Source organism: Sus scrofa, chromosome 5 (genome assembly GCF_054392235.1).
Source record: "Sus scrofa isolate SSC_HxYL_T2T_F1_AM1 chromosome 5, Sscrofa_HxYL_maternal_Yorkshire_Landrace_v2.0, whole genome shotgun sequence".
Taxonomy (NCBI): Eukaryota; Metazoa; Chordata; class Mammalia; order Artiodactyla; family Suidae; genus Sus; species Sus scrofa.
In genome coordinates, this window is record NC_139387.1 from 25,256,132 (window position 1) to 25,273,394 (window position 17,263).

The 17,263-nt window shown below is 48.4% G+C and overlaps 2 protein-coding genes across 6 annotated transcripts; one reads left to right on the forward strand and one right to left on the reverse strand.

The window, feature by feature from the left end:
- Positions 1-26: 26 nt before the first annotated feature.
- Positions 27-9,411, reverse strand: PMEL (premelanosome protein). The gene is made up of 11 exons (XM_021091780.2): positions 9,305-9,411; positions 6,011-6,121; positions 5,710-5,856; positions 4,263-4,397; positions 3,725-3,886; positions 2,834-3,478; positions 1,707-1,823; positions 1,393-1,477; positions 1,078-1,283; positions 887-974; positions 27-276 (listed from the first exon to the last, which is right to left on the reverse strand). Exons 1-11 carry the CDS (start codon positions 9,378-9,380, stop codon positions 135-137), a joined length of 1,914 nt encoding a protein of 637 aa, XP_020947439.2. The 5' UTR covers positions 9,381-9,411; the 3' UTR covers positions 27-134.
- A 795-nt stretch (positions 9,412-10,206) lies between these two features.
- CDK2 (cyclin dependent kinase 2) lies at positions 10,207-16,581 on the forward strand. Of its 5 annotated transcripts, none has more exons than XM_005655594.3 (8): positions 10,207-10,501; positions 11,218-11,295; positions 11,407-11,527; positions 12,764-12,934; positions 13,626-13,727; positions 14,426-14,569; positions 14,873-15,076; positions 15,354-16,581. In XM_005655594.3, the coding sequence occupies exons 1-8, from the start codon at positions 10,386-10,388 to the stop codon at positions 15,456-15,458; spliced, it is 1,041 nt and encodes a 346-aa protein (XP_005655651.1). In that variant the 5' UTR covers positions 10,207-10,385; the 3' UTR covers positions 15,459-16,581.
- The last annotated feature ends 682 nt before the right edge of the window (positions 16,582-17,263 follow it).

Genomic DNA, 17,263 nt, shown 5'->3' on the forward strand with positions numbered 1-17,263 from the left:
CTCCCAGAAACAAGGAAAAAACAGCACAAGGTTCTGAGTATTTATTTCAGGCAATGGTAATCCCCATGGGAAGATGGGAGAAAAGATGGACATTGCTGTCCACCTGGGTAAAGCATGACAGCACGTGAGCCTACTCAGACCTGCTGCCCACTGAGGAGGGGGCTGTTCTCACCAACGGGGCAAGAGCGGAAGCCCCAGGGCAGACGCAGCCAGGGTGATCTACCATGCGGCAGCTGGGGGAGGGGGAGGGCCGAGTCCTGCTTCATAAGTCTGCGCCTGATATTGGGAACAAAAGGGGGATACTGGTTAGCAATGGTCAAGGGCAGCCTGTTTGTGCTTCTCCAAAGAGGATAAACCATATCCCAGGTTTACTTAGCCTAGATCCTGGGTTCCTCCCCTTCTTCTCACCAACAGGATTCACCCTCTCTTGTTTTTATGGGCTCCTCTGTCCATTCCCCTCTTACCCTACACGCTTCCCTGCCTTGAGGACCTTGGCACGTCAGGCCTGGGGACCGGCCCTTCTTATAGGTAGAGAACTCAGTTCGCCCACCTCTACTCTTAATATCCTTAATAACAACAGTCATCTAAATCATCATTTATTGCATCTTTGCTTCAGAACTGGGTGCTTTATTCACATTGTCTAGAATCCTGACAACAGGATTACACAGGGCAGGTATTAGTTTTCCTACTTTTCAGAGGCTCAGAAAGGTTAAGCTACTTTCCCGAGGTTTCACCAGCAAGACTGCAGCCCACACCTGTTTAACTTCCAAGACTAGGCTCTTTCCTGGACACTATGCTTTGAAGAGGGTGGTGGTCCTTCTTCCCTTGAGGAAAAGTGAGTGGTGGTAATAAGGAATAAGGGGGTTGAGTGGGATGGGGCTCTTACCTGTATATCAGAGATGCAAGTAGCAGAGCTATCAATACCAACAAGATGCCCACGAACAGGGGAGCCTGCCCAAGGCCTGATTCTTGACCTACATAAGCAGAATCCCAGGCACAGCTAGTGTCAGTATCTGCTTCCTGTCAAATAGCCTCTGCCACTCTGCTTCGTCATCCTACCTCTTGTCGGATACCTACCAGGCATGACAAGCTGGGTGCTGACCATTGCCAAGCTGTTGGTGTCAGCCAGAGACACATTGAGGCAGTAGGTCCCTGAGCCGCCCTTCAGCACCTGGTGCAGAACCAGCTGGCAGGCTGGGCTGGGTGACACGGGCTGACACAGCCGCTGGGCGGGGGGCTGGCACCCTGGTGATGAGATGTCCATACAGGCTTCCTTGGGTAGTCTGAGAGAGATGTCAGCTCATGTCAGGGAGTCTGGGAAGGAATATTGGACACCAGAGAGCCGGGCAACAGTCAACCCAAGAGGTCTCAGGGCAGCCAGTGGACACTCACCCGCCTTGGCAAGACACAGTCAGCTCAAATGCATCCCCTTCACTGGATGGCACAGCCTGCAGGATCTCAGCACTCTCAATACCCTCTGCAAAGTTGCAAGATTTTAAGTCTGAGATTCCTCTCCATCTTCCCAAAGGCCCACGGACAGGAATGTCCTAGGGCTGCCTCCCCATCCTCATGCCATCAAGTGAAAGCCCTGATATTTGGTATTCTTCTTGTCCAGGTGAGTAACTCCTTCCAAGGTGTGCTTCCACTGGGCAACCATAGGTAGCTCATGCCTCCCTCCACCAGCCCCTAAAGACAGCAAGACTCACGGACAATGTCCAGGGTGAGAGAAAAGGAGCCGTAGCGATACAAAACACAATCCAGGGGGACTTGTCGCTTCACCAGGATTAAGGTGGCTGTGCCATCCAGCAGGGGGCTCTGGGAACCTGGCAGGGTGGATAGAAAAGGCAAAGTCAAGTGACTCACCTGGAAACAGAAGCAAGATGGCATTTTTCCAGGTAGAGCCAGAGCTACTGGATCCAGGCTTGGCATCAGATAAGACCTGGGATATCTTTTATAGATAAGGAAATGGAGGCTCCGAAGGAGAAATGACTGCATCAGAGTCACACAGGGGGAGAGTTGGAGTTTTAAAAATACCTAATGTGGAGTTCCCATTGTGGCTCAGTGGTAAACAAATCTAACTAGGAGCCATGAGGTTGTGGGTTCCATCCCTCGCCTCGCTCAGTGGGTTAAGGTTCCAGCGTTGCCATGAGCTGTAGTGAGGTCGAAGACGGGGCTCAGATCTAGCTTTGCTGGGGCTGTGGCATGGGGCAGCTGCTACAGCTGTGATTCAACCCCTAGCCTAGGAACCTCCATATGCCATGGGTGCAGCCCTAGAAAAGAGCAAAAAAACAAACAAACAAAAAAACCCCACAACCCTAATGTTTAGCACACCCCACACTGTGCCAGGTCCTGGGCTACACACTTGACATATATTAATTCATCATAGTGTTACTATCTCATTCCTCCCTTTTCAGTGTACCTACCACAATTGCAGGTAGACCTACTTTGGGATGGGAATCCAAGGGTGGGAAGTGGTGTCAGAACCTGGGAAAGATTTCTATGCATTCACAATCAGAAAATGAGATATAAATATTATGCAAACTATCACAGACTGCTCCCTGACCTTCCCTTCAGGGAACAACTCTTCATGGGCAGTGAAGCAACAACCTCTTTCCTCATGGCCTAGGAGAAGACCCTGGGTTTCTGAACTCTGGATCTAGTCTGTGTCATTAAGAGGGACTTGAGGAGTTTTAAAGCCAGTGATGATTCTGAAGGGACCTGATTGCTAAGCTAAGGATTAGGTGACATCTGGGTCCTGAATAAGTCTTTCGGCTCTTTAGAGTGATGACAAATGCCCCACCTCAATGGGCTTCATTCACACTGGCCCTCTTACCTGTCAGACCTTCTGTAGGCATGAATGGGCTGACATCTGGACTCTCAGGCTCAGGGGTTGGTACCTCTCCAGCTGTGGTCTCCACCAACTCTGTAGTTGTTACCTGTGCAACTGTGGTTCCAGAGGGCTCTACAGTTGGCATTACTGCAGGTGTGGTACCCCTGACTTCTGAGGTTGGTGCCTGATCAGGTGTAGTACCCATGCCCTCTGCAGTTGGCACTTGCACAGCTGTGGTTCCAGAGGGCTCTGCAGTTGGCATCTGACCAGGTGTAGTACCTACAACTTCTGTGGTAGGCACTTGCTTGGCTGTGGTGCCAGGGGTCTCTGCAGTTGGCACAGGCCCATCTGTGGTGCCTGGAACCGGGGAGGAGCCACAGGAGGTGAGGGGAATGGCAGCCTGCAGCACCACTTGGGCGGTGACAGGGCCAGACTCTAGGTAAGTGTGAGTGACCACGAGTGCCCGAGAGATCAAGGTCCCAGTGTTGTCTCCAAAGTCCCAGGTGTAGGAGAGGTCAGCCCCAGCCAAATAGCCACTGGGGTCATGGAGCTGGAGGGCAAAGGTCAGAGGTTGCTTTCTCAGGAAGCGCTTGTTCCCTCGGTCCAAGGCCTGCAGCTGAGACACACTCACGGAGAAGGGCACCTGGTCTGGGATTGGAGCCAGAAAAGGTGAGAACAAGGCCTGGGCTGCAGCTTCTCCTTTCATAGCCACACCCTCTAATCCCAAGCCACCTGGCCCTTCAATGGCCTCGAAGCCCCACATTCCTCTGCCCAGGTCTTCCTGGCTTTGTCCCCAGAGCTTACACACCATTTCCTCTTTCCCTTTTTCTGTCCAATGAAGCCTCCCGCCTTCTCCTGCCCTGCAACTGGCCTTGTCCCTTCCCAAATCCTTACCAGTAACGGTGAAGGCTGAGCGAGAGTGAGCCAGGGGCACGTAGCTCTGGGACCCCCGGCGGTGGTAGACAGTCACTTCCATGGTGTGTGTGCCCAGCACTGCCTTGCCTGTCCCAATGCTCAGTCCAGACACAGGGCCCCCCAGAACTTGCCAGTACTGGCCTGAGGTTTTTGGAGAGGAGAGTAAGGAAGGGGATTACTGGTCACAGGGGACCGACACAAGATTAGAGACAGGACACCAGAGAAGGGAGGTTGGGAGTTGTATTGAGGATGGTTATTTCAGAGGGTGTTTGGAAGCTCACAGATCAGGGGACAGAAAGGCATTCTAATAAGGGGTTCTGTTGGCTGGGGACTATAATCAGAGAAGGGTTCCCAGAAGTATCATAGATTGGCTAGGTGCTGTGGAAGAGGAAGGAGCCGGGGAGAAGTGAAGATTGGGGAAACTCACGGAGTTAAGAGGTGGAACCAAAAGGAAGGGGATGAGGTGGGAAGAGGGGAATCCAGGTGTGGATGAAATGGCAGAGGAGGTGTCTCTCACCCCAGGCCTTCCAGACATAAACGAAGCTCCTCCTCTGAGACGAAGGGCCAGGTGGGCAGGCCGCCCCATCAGGGAAGATGCAGGTAGCATTGGGTTCCTGAGGATACACCGGCTGTCCTCCCCACACCTGACTCCCTGAAAGGAAGATACTAAGTCACCCTCAAGCCCTAGCATTCCTTACCATACACTGAAACCTTTAACATGGCTCCCAGAGAGGGCTCTGGGAATATTGCCTAGCTACAAAATATATTCCCCTTGGTATAACTCATGGGGGGTGGGAGTGGGGAAAATAGAAACTATAATTAAAGATTCCTGGGAGTTCCCATTGTGGCTTAGTGGAAATGAATCCAACCAGTATCCATGAGGATGCTAGTTCAATCCAGGGCCTTGCTTAGTGGGTCCGGGATCCGGTGTTGCCATGATCTGTGGTGGAGGTCACAGAGGCAGCTTGGATCTGGCGTTGCTGTGGCTGTGGTGTAGGCCGGCAGCTGTAGTTCCGATTCAACCCCTAGCCTGGGAACTCCCATATGCCGCATGTGTGGCCCTAAAAAGACAAAAAAGAAAAAGGAAAAAAAAAAAAAAGATTCCCATGTGTATGCTTACATAGGAAAGAGATTGATTGGAAGGCCATGTAGCAAATGTTTAGAATGATTTGCTCTAGCTAGTGGGATAAAAATAAAAATAACAAGAGTTCACTTGTGGCACAGCAGGTTAAGGGTCCTGCATTGTCACTGCAGTGGCTTGGGTCACTGCTGTGGCGTAAGTTTGATCTCTGGTCCAAGAACTTCCATATGCTGTGGGTATGGCCAAAAAAAATTGTAAAAAAAAGTGAAAATAACAGCACCAGCTTACATTTATTGAGCCTGTACTATAGGCTAGGGCAGGCATGATGCTAATTTTTTTTCTTTTTTATGGCCGCATCTATGGAATACGGAAATTTCTGGGCCAGGGATTGAATCTGAGCTGACACTGAAGCTGCAGCATCACCAGATCCTTTAACCCACTGCACCAGGCCTCCACCACCACCCGAGCAACTGCAGTTGGATTCTTAACCCACTGTGCCACAGCAGGAACTCCTAAATTCTTTATGTGTCATCACATTTTAATCCTTACACCAAGCTTTTAAAGTAGGTGTCATCTCCATTCTACAGATAAGGGAATAAAAGCACAAAGCAATAAAGTGACTCGCCCAGGGTCACATACTACTAACAAGTTTAAATCTAAGTCTGTCCAACTTCTATGTCCACTGGGGTCTTTGGTCTCATTTAGGGGACTATAATTTTTTTTCTTTTTTCTTTACCTGTGTTTTCTAATTTTTCTGCAATGAATATATATTACATATATAATTTATTTAAAAAAAAAAGCAGAAGGGGCACTCCTTGAGCTCATTGGGGATACCAGGGATTCTGAGCCCTAGGAATGAAGCCTAGAGTTGAAAAGTACTCACCATTGATGATAGTGTTGTTGGCCCAGATGACCTGTCCATCTGGCAGCACCTTTTGGCTTTTAGGAAAGTGCAGGGCAATAGAGAAAGAGGCATTTGCCCCAATCAGTGTAGGCCCATCATTGCTGACCTTCAGCGATACCCGGCCACCTGGAAAGGACAGCTGCATTAGCTGAGACTTCTTGGCTTCCCCTCTTCATATGCCTTTCCCCTCTCTATCCTCCCAAGCCACATTCAGCCCATTCCTGCCCCTCTCCCCACCCCATTGCCATTGTACCCTTCTCAGAAATTGCCCAGTTCCCACCTCTCCAGCAGTCAGGTGCCCGGATTTCTGTCCACTCTGGATATAGCTGACTGTTCCATGCTTTAGTTCTGAGCTGCCTTGAGACACCAAGCCAGTCCCTGCCTCTGGGCCCTAAAGGGAAGGTACCATGAGGGTCTAAGGTCATCACTCTCTCCCTTCTCAGGGGATAACAGTGTCCCATGTCATACCACTCACTCTCAGATTCAAAGTGCATTTTAATTTATGGAATACCCACCACATACCAGGCACTGTGCTAGGTGCAAAGAACTTCAGAAATGGAAAAATAAAAAAAACAAACAAAAAAAAGTCCCAAAGGGATTCAAGTTAAAGAAGATGAAGCAGACATGTATTGTAGTAAATACCCTATAAATTACCCAAATTCAAGGCACTGTTTAATATGAGCCATAACAGACATGCATGAAGTACAACAAAATGACAGACTAAAACAGATTAATTCCATTCTGGTGGATTTGGAAAGACTCAGCAGGGAGTTGTCCTGTGGGATAAAGCATTCCAGGCAGAAGGCCCAGCATGAGCAGATGCACGGAGGCATGGAAGCACATGGCATGATAGGGGACCACTAGCAATGTGGTTGATGTACACTGATAGAGATAAGGCCAAGATGGGGTGGGGGCTTTGAGTAACAGGCAAAGAAGTTTGGCCTTTAGCCTGTAGACAAGGTTATCTCAGAAGATTTTGTTTCTTTGTTTTATTGAGATATAATTAAAATACCATAGGAGTTCCCGTTGAGGGTGCAGAGGAAACAAATCGACTAGGAACCATGACGTTGCAAGTTTGATCCCTGGCCTCACTCAGTGGGTTAAGGATCCAGTGCTGCCGTGAGCTGTGGTGTAGGTTGCAGATGTGGCTCGGATCTGGCATTGCTATGGCTGTGGTGTAGGCCCACAGCTATAGCTCCAATTAGACCCCTAGCCTGGGACGTTCCATATGCCACGGGTGTGGCCCTAAAAAAAAAAAATAAAAATAAATAAAAATACCATAAAATTCACCCTGCAAAAGCTTTTGATCATGATCAGATTTGTAGATTTGTGTTTTAGAAGGATCACTATGGCAAACAGGAAGGTGGATCAGAGGGAGGTGGAAATTGGGGATGGGGGCAAACGAATTATTACAACTGATTGAGAGGTCTGAAAAAAAGGGATATGATGGATCTCCATATGCCTCACCCAGATCCAACAACAATCAGCATTTCGCCACATTTGCTTTATCAGTCCTTTGTTGTGTTTTGTTTTTGTTTGTTTGTTTTGGTTTTGTCTTTTCTAGGACCACACCTTCGGCATATGGAGAGTCCCAGGCTGGGGGTCTAATTGGAGCTGTAGCCACTGGCCTACCCCACAGCCACAGCAATGCGGGATCCGAGCCGTGTCTTCGACCTACACCACAGTTCATGGCAACGCCAGATCCTTAACCCACTGAGCGAGGCCAGGGATGGAATCCAAAACCTCATGGTTCCTGGTTGGATTCATTAACCACTGAGCCAAGACAGAAACTCCCTGTTTTGTTTTGTTTCGGGCTAAAGTACTTAAAAGCAAATCCCACACATGATGTTATTTTTTCTTTCATTCTAGGACTGCATCTGCAGCATATGCAAGTTCCCAGGCTAGGGGTCAAATGGGAGCTGCAGCTGCCTGCCTATGCCACAGCCACAGCAATCCGAGCTGCATCTGCAACTTACACCAGAGCTGAGTGAGGCCAGGGATAGAACCTGCATCCTCATGGTAACTAGTTGGGTTAGTTACCGCTGAGCCACAATGGGAACTCCCAACATCATGTTATTTTAAACCCTACAAATTCAGTATGTATCTGCAAAAAGATTTTTTTTTTTTTTTTGCTTCTTAGGGCCACACCCACAGCATATGGAAGTTCCCAGGCTAGGGGTGGAATCAGTTGCAGTTGCCACAGCAACACTGGATCTGAGCTGCGTCTGACCTACACGAGAGCTCGTGCCAATGCCGAATACTTAACCCACTGAGCAAGACCAAGGATCAAACCCGAATTCTCATGGATACTGGTCCAGTTCATAACCGCTGAGCCACAATAGGAACGCCTGAATATTTTCTTGAGGAAACACAATGTTAGTTCATAACAAAGTTACCAAACCCATCCATTTGAAATTTCATGAATATCTAGAAATGTCTTCTTATGACTTAAAAAAAAAATTAGGGGATCAGGCGTTGCTGTGAGCTGTGGTGTAGGTCGCAAATGTGGCTTGGATTCCGAATAGCTATGGCTGTGGTGTAGGCCAGCAGCTACAGCTCCGATTCAACCCATAGCCTGGGAACCTCCATATGCTGCTGACACAGCCCTAAAGAGACAAAAAAAAAAAAAAAAAAAAAAAAAAATTTTCCAAAAAGCACAATATTTTTAAGAACCTCAGGTGGACATTTACAAACAGAATGTGTCTAGAGTACAATAAGGAACATAGTAAAAGAAAAAGACTTGAAACTGCACCAAGTATGAAGTCAGATCAAGAAGAAGTTCCTAGAAGTCTATGAGACCAGGGGTCTAGAGAAAGTGGTAGATTAGGATTCGATGTAGATATTTCAGCATGCCAGAAACTATCCTAACTCCATTTCTAACATGTACCAGAAATCTGGTCGATTCTGCTGGGGGAGACCTGGAATCATCCCACTGAGCATCCCACAACTAGAGCAAGAGAATCATAAGATGCCCCATTCTTTGTCCACTTCCAACCCTCCCTTCCTCAGAGCAGCACGGGACATTCCAGACCCTCTCACCACTCCCACCCCCACCCCTCGCTCCTGTCACGAGGCCACAATCCCCCAGAGCCCTTTCATGTGATGCTCAGCTGAGACCCCTCTGCCTGACTTCCAGCCCCAGAACAAAAGCCTGTGTTTGCCCATGCCCATCCCAAAGAGGAAATGTGGTACCTCTTTACCCTCTATTCAATACCACATTCTCTTGTTCCTCGTTGGAAATACTCTATCTCAAGTGCCTGAGACATTGCCTAAAAGAGTCTCCCTCTCATTTTATCCCCTTGGATCCCCTGCTCCAGCTCACTGTCCACGGGTCTCAGAATTAGGGCCACAAAGACCCACTCTTCTCTTGCCCTTCCAAGCAGATGGGATTATTTTTAGGCTCAGTCCCAAATCTCCATGTGGAGAGAGAGTTCATGTGCCCATGTCCTCACTAAATCAAATGGGAGGGAGAAGTCTGAGGCATTGCTGGTATTTCCCATTAGGGAGGGGAAAAGCAGAGCAGGTGTGCAACCCCAAATTCACACTTGCTCATGTCTACACTCCCCATACTCACCTTCTGTGGCCCCCACAGCCAGAAAGGCACCCATCACAGCCACATGGAGAAGGCATTTTCTGAGCACCAGATCCATGGTATTCTTCCTTCCAGCAACCAAAGGCACTGGGGCAAAGGACAAGCCCCTATATAAGAAAGGGGTGCTCATTTGCATAGCCCTTCCCCCTTTCCCTCCAGAGGAGGCCTGGGAGGAGGAGGAGGACCTGAGAAAGGCAGAACTGGGGAGGGATCCTGGTCCCTGGACATCTTGCTACGCAGTGACAGTTTCTGGCTTCACAGGGTCACTCTCAACACTCCCCCGCCCAAAGAATTGACTGAAGGGCAGCAACATAGCATAACACGTACCCTACACACACAATCCATCATGGGAGAGTGGATCAATCTATTGTGAGTCAAACCAGAAACCTGTCAAAAAGACTGTAGAAACAGCAACCCTGCATCCAAAAACAGAGATTGTGTAGGATAGGCTGACAGAGGCAATGACTCCTCCGAGGTCCAGGAAACCCTTGCAAGGAGCTTCCCAGCTTCCTGCTTTTCAGAGAAGGTTCCCTGGGCTAGGTGGAATTTAATCTTAGATCAGTGCACATTTTCCTAAGGGTGGTGAAAACCCGGTTTAGATATTAGGAAATCCCTACAGACTCAAGGTACAGGTAGAAAACTCGAGCCCAAATCAAATACTAGGAACACGATATTTCACCTTCCCACCTAGGTTAAAACTTGACTTAATACACCTCAGAAACTTGCGCTGGGAAGGGTCGTTTGGGGCGTGGCGGAGCGCAGGACGGGCCCTTCCCACTCTGACGTTAACCAATAGGAAGATCTGGGGGCGGAGCCAGGGAAACGCGGGAAGGAGGGGCGGGGCTTCTGGTGGCGGTAGGGAACTGGCGGGGGGAGGCGGCAACATTGTTTCAAGTTGGACAAATTGACAAGAGCGAGAGATACGCTGCGTTCCATCCCGACCTGGGGCTGCCGTGCAGGGCCCTGTTTCCCCCTCCTCGGCCCCCGAGAGCTGGGTGCCGCTTTCTGCTGGGTTCCCAGGCCCCCGCTCCAGGGCCGGGCTGATTCGACTCGCTAGCGCTTCATGGAGAACTTCCAAAAAGTGGAAAAGATCGGAGAGGGCACGTACGGAGTTGTGTACAAAGCCAAAAACAAGGTGACGGGAGAAGTGGTGGCGCTTAAAAAAATCCGCCTGGACACGTGAGTGGCCTCTGTACCTGGGACTCCTCTAACTCCGGAGCTCCTTGAGTGCCCCCCACCCCCACCCCAACAGGCGGGTAGCCATCCAGGGACCGGAAGGTAGTAGGGAGGGACTTCTTTTGAAGTGGAGAGGTAGGTTGAAGGACAGTACAGGGTTTCCTTGTGGAGAATATAGGGTAGTGTAGAGTCCATGGGAAATTTCCTTTCCAAAGGCGGGTGATGCCCGAAAATGTACAGTCAGAAAGACTCGGGAAGAGGAAGGAGGCCTCTGATTTGGGGTCCAGGACTCCCCGTGGAGTTGGGTTTTGTAGAAAGCGGTAAAGAGCAACTTTTTGAATACGAACTTTCCTCGCTGTCTCAACCCCACCCTCATCTTAGAATTCTCTCCCCCTTTCAAAAGAATGGCAGTTGAAACTCACTGGCCCCTCTCGGAGGCTGGGTGCTGCTACTCCCCCCACCCCCACCTTTTTTCCCCCAGTTAACCTTCTTCACTTTCACCAAGAGGCTTTGCTAATCTACCCCTGGGAAAAGAAGAAATAATGACCTTAATGTGTCCAAAAGCCCTTCCTGTCCACCCATGAATTAATCCCTGACACCCCTTTTCTCTCATTTCCCTAGAGGATGCTGGGGTGGTGTCTCTGGTGGGGTCATGACTGGGCTGGGGAAAAAGGAATATTTGTAACCACATTCCCATCTGCTTTCCCAACTTCTCCAAGTGAGACGGAGGGTGTACCCAGTACTGCCATTCGAGAGATCTCTCTGCTTAAGGAGCTTAACCACCCTAATATTGTCAAGTAAGTATGCATCCGGGAGGTGCTCTGACAGTAAAGGAAGATGTGTTCTGTTTGTGTTATCTGGACATTTCTCTCCCTCACCTCTGTTCCTGGACATCCCCCCTTCCCTAGGTTGCTGGATGTCATTCACACAGAAAACAAACTCTACCTGGTTTTTGAGTTTCTGCACCAGGATCTCAAGAAATTCATGGATGCCTCTGCTCTCACTGGCATTCCTCTTCCCCTCATAAAGGTAATCCTTCTCATCAGTTCCTCCCCAACATGGGCATGTCTTGGGGGCACTTAAGACAGATAATTAAGACTGAGTGATGATTTGTGATCTTGGCTTCATTCCCAGCCGTCATCCCCCTATCATGCAAACACAATCACACATACCTTTTGTGTGTGTGTGTGTGTGTGTGTGTGTGTGTGTATGGCTCTTTCACCGCTCATTATGCTTATTAACCCTAGGGCTGGGCAGAAGAATCAAAGTTGAAACTCTTGTGAGTCAATTTAGCAGCTCAGGTGGAAGGTGAGATGAAACTCAGATAAAAGGTGGAGTTCCCACCGTGGCTCAGTGGTTAACGAATCCAACTAGGAACCATGAGGTTTCGGGTTCGATCCCTGACCTTGCTCAGTGGGTTAAGGATCCGGCATTGCTGTGAGCTGTGGTGTAGGCCGCAGACGAGGTTTGGATCCCATGTTGCTGTGGCTCTGGCATAGGCCCATGGCTACAGCTCTGATTAGACCCCTAGCCTGGGAACCTCCATATGCCTTGGGAGCGGCCCTAGAAAAGGCAAAAAGACAAAACAAAAAACAAAAAACAACAAAACTCAGATAAATGGGACTGGAGAGCACTTGGTAAATTCTTTAAAAAAAAAAAAAAATTGGTGGGAGAAATAGCCAGTGAGTCTCTATTGTCTGTTTTGCTGGGTTCTTTACTCCTGGAGCTACTTTTAATCTATCAATAAACATTTATCCAACACATTTATTGAAGACCCTCAATGTGCTAGACACAGAATATGGAAAAGAGATGCAAAACTGAATAAGACAGGGAGTTCCCGTCATGGCTCAGCAGTTAATGAATCTGACTAGCATCCATGAGGATGCAGGTTCAATCCCTGGCCTCGTTCAGTGGGTTAAGGATCTGGCGTTGTCGTGAGCTATGGTGTAAGTCACAGATGTGGCTTGGATCCTGTGTTACTGTGCCTATGGCATAGGCTGGGAGCTACAGCTCCGATTTGACCCCCAGCCTGAGAACCTCCATATGCCGAGGGTGCAGCCCTAAAAAGCAACAAAACAAAACAAAAAACTGAATAAGACCTGATCCTTATCCTCACTGGGCTGATAGTCCAATGGGAGAAAGCATGTAAATGTTTAATTACAATCTAACATAATAAAGGCTTTAGTAGAAACTCTGGAGGCACAGAGCAGACCCTAATTTGCTCACTTTGGTGTAAAAACACAGTCCCTTCTCTCCCCTTGTCAGAGTTATCTGTTCCAGCTGCTTCAGGGGCTAGCTTTTTGCCATTCTCATCGGGTCTTGCACCGAGACCTTAAACCTCAGAATCTGCTTATCAACGCAGAAGGATCTATCAAGTTAGCAGACTTTGGACTGGCCAGAGCCTTTGGAGTCCCTGTTCGTACATACACCCATGAGGTGAGCTCCTCTCTGCATGTCTTCTCTGAATTTCTTGGGAGGTGAGGTGTTAACAGGGACATTCACAAAGTTACTAAAAATATCTGGCTAGCAGTTTCTCTATCACTAGATGGAAAGTTATCTCTGATGCCCCAAGAGGTCTTAGAGTATGCACAGACTTCATATTTTGATAGATACTAAGCTAGGAGAGCTGGATGGTACACCATTAAAATTATGACTGCTTGCCTCAAGTCTTCCAAGAAAGTTGTAAATTGAGGATTCAGAAAATTTGGGGTTCCAAGGACCATGGACTAGGCTACTCTAGGATAAGAGGCTGTCCCAGGAGTTCCCATCGTGGTGCAGCAGAAACAAATCCGACTAGGAACAATGAGGTTGCGGGTTTGATCCCTGGCCTTGCACAGTGGGTTGAGGATTTGGCATGACTGTGGCTGTGGTATAGGCCAGCAGCTGTAGCTCCGATTGGACCTCTAGCCTAGGAACCTCCATATGCCAAGGGTGTGGCCCTAAAAAGCAAAAACAAACAGACAAGAAGCTGTCCCGGTTATTAGAGGACATCAGAGGGAAGGAAAGGATGGAAGAAAAAAAGCTTCTTTTAAGAGGCTGAGAGTCAGCAGCGTAGTGTCGAGGAGCTGAGATGTTGGAATCTCCATGCCCCATATACTATCCTTCCCCTCCCTACTCTTGTCCCCAGGTGGTGACTTTGTGGTACAGAGCACCTGAAATCCTTCTGGGCTGCAAATACTACTCTACAGCCGTGGACATCTGGAGCCTGGGCTGCATCTTTGCTGAGATGGTATGCAGGCATGCCCGAGTTCCACCTGGCCCACTCCTCCCCACATTCAGGAACGACAGTACTGTTTCTTGGCCCAGGCTCATGGTCCTTCTCTCATCACAGGATCCCTCCTCTAGAGTAGCACAAAGGAGGTTGGTAGGGAAAGAATAGGACTGTCATCCTCAATGTCTGCCACAGTGTTAGGCTAGCCTCAATCAGCCCTAGCAGCCAGCATTCATGTCTTATCTCCAAACTGAGCTAAATCATTTCTGCAGCCATTTTAGCTTCAGCCTGCTTATATTTGGGAAAATGAGTTCCTTTTAGCATCTCCTTTATTTGGCCTGTAGACCTTACTGTAGGGCACTAGGAACACAGTGGTGAGGCCAACGGTGTTCGCTGTATTCACAACTCTTCTTTAAACTGCAGGCTTAGATCATACCCCCCCTCAACCTCTGGCTTTTCAGATTGAAGGATCCCTAAGGCCCAGTCTTGTAAGGGAGCTCTCATCCCCTTTAATGCAACAGTGGAGTGAGCTGAGTTTTCAAATCAAATCAGCCATATGTTTTATGGTCCCTTATCTGGGTTGTAACTGGGGGCTTGGAGACCATTAGCCTATATATATATATATATACATACATATAATGTGCATTTATCCCCCAGTACATTATCTTACAATTGCCCATATTCGTCTCTCAATTCATCAAAAAATATTTGTTAAGCACCTAGTATGTACCCAGCACCATGCTAGGTGCTGTGGGGAACACAGAAGAAATGGAAGACACAGTCTCTGCCCGCTGTGCTCCTATCTAGAAGTGGCTGCATCACAAGGAGGGGGGATGACCGCAGTGTCTACCCCACACCCCGTGAGTGGCTTGGGATCCCTTTGCTACATGTCAGTGGCACCCCAGACATTCACCCCCTCCCAGCCCCACCCAGCCTTGGGGATCTGCAAAGCCATGGTTGGGGGAAGGAAGGAGGGGGCAAGGAGACAGATGAAGGGACTTCATTGTCTCAGGCTCTGTGTGACTGACCCCATGAAAGACCCTGGGGAGGGAGTCATGGGGCCCTGCTGAACTTCCACTGCCTGTGGGAACCTCCATTATCCAATGGGCAGTTGTGACTGACGTCAATGTGGGTCTCGGCCTTTCCTCTTTCCCCATTTTCAGGTGACCCGCCGGGCTCTGTTCCCTGGAGATTCTGAGATTGACCAGCTCTTCCGGATCTTTCGGACTCTTGGGACCCCAGATGAGGTGGTTTGGCCAGGAGTTACTTCCATGCCTGATTATAAACCGAGTTTCCCTAAGTGGGCCAGGCAAGATTTTAGCAAAGTTGTGCCTCCCCTGGATGAAGATGGACGGAGCTTGTTATCGGTGAGAGTGGGGAGTGGGCACCCATTTCCTCTCATTTACTCCCCCAGGGCTGGGTTTTTCCAGGGTGAAGGAAGAATGAGGCCCTGGACTCCTGGTCTCAGCGTTTCCCTAGCTTGTGCTTCCCTATGGCTGTTGGCGCACCTGTTAGATATAGGGAGGGAGGAAATGGGAACTCTACCTTGGGTGAAAGGAATTGTTTTCCCAATTTCTCAAGATACCTGCTGCCCATTTAGTCCATTATCACGTTACTGAACTCAGCATACATCTCTCCCTCCAGCAAATGCTGCACTACGACCCCAACAAGCGGATTTCAGCAAAGGCAGCTCTGGCTCACCCTTTCTTCCAGGATGTGACCAAGCCAGTACCTCACCTTCGACTTTGATGGCCTTTGTGAACCCTACCCCTCGTCTCACCCTCTCCTCCAGTGGGGGCCTGATCTGGCTTGGCCCAGGGCTTTTAGCCCACTGTTCTTGTCTGGCTGCCTTAGCACTCACCTGCTCCTCTCAGCCAGCCAACTTTGGAGAAACAGGGGGTAGAGGGGAGCAATAGGTGAAATTGAAAGGAAGCTTCAGTATTAGATGCACTTAAGTCAGCCTCCACCACCCTCCCCCCCTCCTCTTAGTCGTTACTTATGAGAGCTGGTATTTAAAAAAAACAAAAAAAAAGACTGACTCTTTCTCCTCCCACCACACAGGGATTGCCATCCAGTCTCTGAAAGCCCAGAAATTATTTTCTGTGTTTGGGAGACCCCAAATCTCCTGCAGCCATTGCGTAAAGCTAACTGATAACAGCGGGGCTAAGTTGGAACTTTTGAAACCCAAGCAAAACAGAAACATAGGGAGGGACCTGTTTTAAAGAATTAGGTTAAAAAAATAGATCCAACCAGTTTATGCCCTAGTTGTAGTGTTTCATCTCACCTAACAGTCTGGGAGATTCAAGACTCCCAGTCTCTGCGGTGCTAGTGAGGCGGCAGTAGAAATGGTTGCTCCTAGTCTTCTTGCCTGTCCCTCCTACAGGCAAGAGGTGTCTGGGACGCTCTGGGACAAAGACAATGCTTCACTGAGGCCTTAAGAGGCAAGTGAAAAATGTTTGAATTTTTCTCTTCCTTTTAAGAGTCTTAGTTCATCAGGTGCTAAGTCCTATCTTCCTCTGAAGGCCACCCTCATAAGAGTGAAAGTTAAGGTTTAGACATCGTTTTGAGAATGCTGACACTTTTTTAGGGCTGTGACTGAGTGGGGGCATTGGGGAAAAAATATTTCTTTAAAAGAAGGATGAACAATTATATTTATATTTCAGGTTATAGTAGTTTTTTAAGTGGGAATGGGTGGATTTGTTGCCCTGTGCACCTTGGGGTTTATAATGCAAATGTTTTAAAAAAATTTTTTTTTCTTTTTATGATTTTGTCTCTTTCCTCCAACCTTTTGTCCTTGAGTGTTCTTGCTGTTAACATTATTTGTAATTTAGTTTATAATTCATTAAAAAAAAGTTCTTAGTTTTATAGCTCATCTCTGTGTTTTACTGAAAGAATGGTGTGTGAGAGAATATGAATGTATGCGATAATTGGTTTCAGACTCCTTTTCCTAATCTCTGTGCAGGGCTACCCACCCCATCCCCATTTTGATCTCTGTGATGCAACTGGGATAGTGCCGAGGGTGGGCAAGGTGGGAATTATTGCCCTGATTTTACAGCTAGGGAAACCGAAGCTTATGTATTTCCTACTTCTCTTTCCCCACAAACTTACATCTCTCCTTGCCCCCACAACACCTACACATAGACATATATCCCATACACATACGTACGAGGTGCCAGTTCCAGAATTTCAAGGTTAGGGTTTAGGAGCAGCAGTATGTTTGGAACTGGGCTCCATGGGAATTTGCATTGACATTGCATTTCCCAGGAAGCTCCCCTTTTTTTCCTTTTTGTTTCATATCACAAACGGTAAAGTTTTCCAAAGTAGTTTATTCATATTTACGTACAATTGAGAATATATCAATCGTCTTATGAAAAATTACTATAACGGGGCTAAAGCCTCCTCAAGTTACCACTTCTAGGAGTTGCCATTGTTTCATCTCACCAAAAAAAATCTCAGACTGCCCGTGGGCCACCCTTCGGAGCCCCACTGAAAGGAGGAAGCACCGATGTGAAGGGTACTTAAATTCCCAGGCTCCAGGTCCCGGAGAGAAGTAT

What these genes read in the sequence shown, in the direction of transcription:
- PMEL (XM_021091780.2), bottom strand. Translation starts at nt 9,380, where the DNA reads ATGGATCTGGTGCTCAGAAAATGCCTTCTCCATGTGGCTGTGATGGGT. An exon ending in GGCACCTGACTGCTGGAGAG is followed by an intron (nt 5,857 to 6,010) that starts GTGGGAACTGGG and finishes TGTCCTTTCCAG; the next exon opens with GTGGCCGGGTATCGCTGAAG. An exon ending in TCTCACCCTGGACATTGTCC is followed by an intron (nt 1,478 to 1,706) that starts GTGAGTCTTGCT and finishes GCAACTTTGCAG; the next exon opens with AGGGTATTGAGAGTGCTGAG.
- CDK2 (XM_005655594.3), top strand. Translation starts at nt 10,386, where the DNA reads ATGGAGAACTTCCAAAAAGTGGAAAAGATCGGAGAGGGCACGTACGGA. An exon ending in AAAAAAATCCGCCTGGACAC is followed by an intron (nt 10,502 to 11,217) that starts GTGAGTGGCCTC and finishes AACTTCTCCAAG; the next exon opens with TGAGACGGAGGGTGTACCCA. An exon ending in GCTGCATCTTTGCTGAGATG is followed by an intron (nt 13,728 to 14,425) that starts GTATGCAGGCAT and finishes ATATTTGTTAAG; the next exon opens with CACCTAGTATGTACCCAGCA.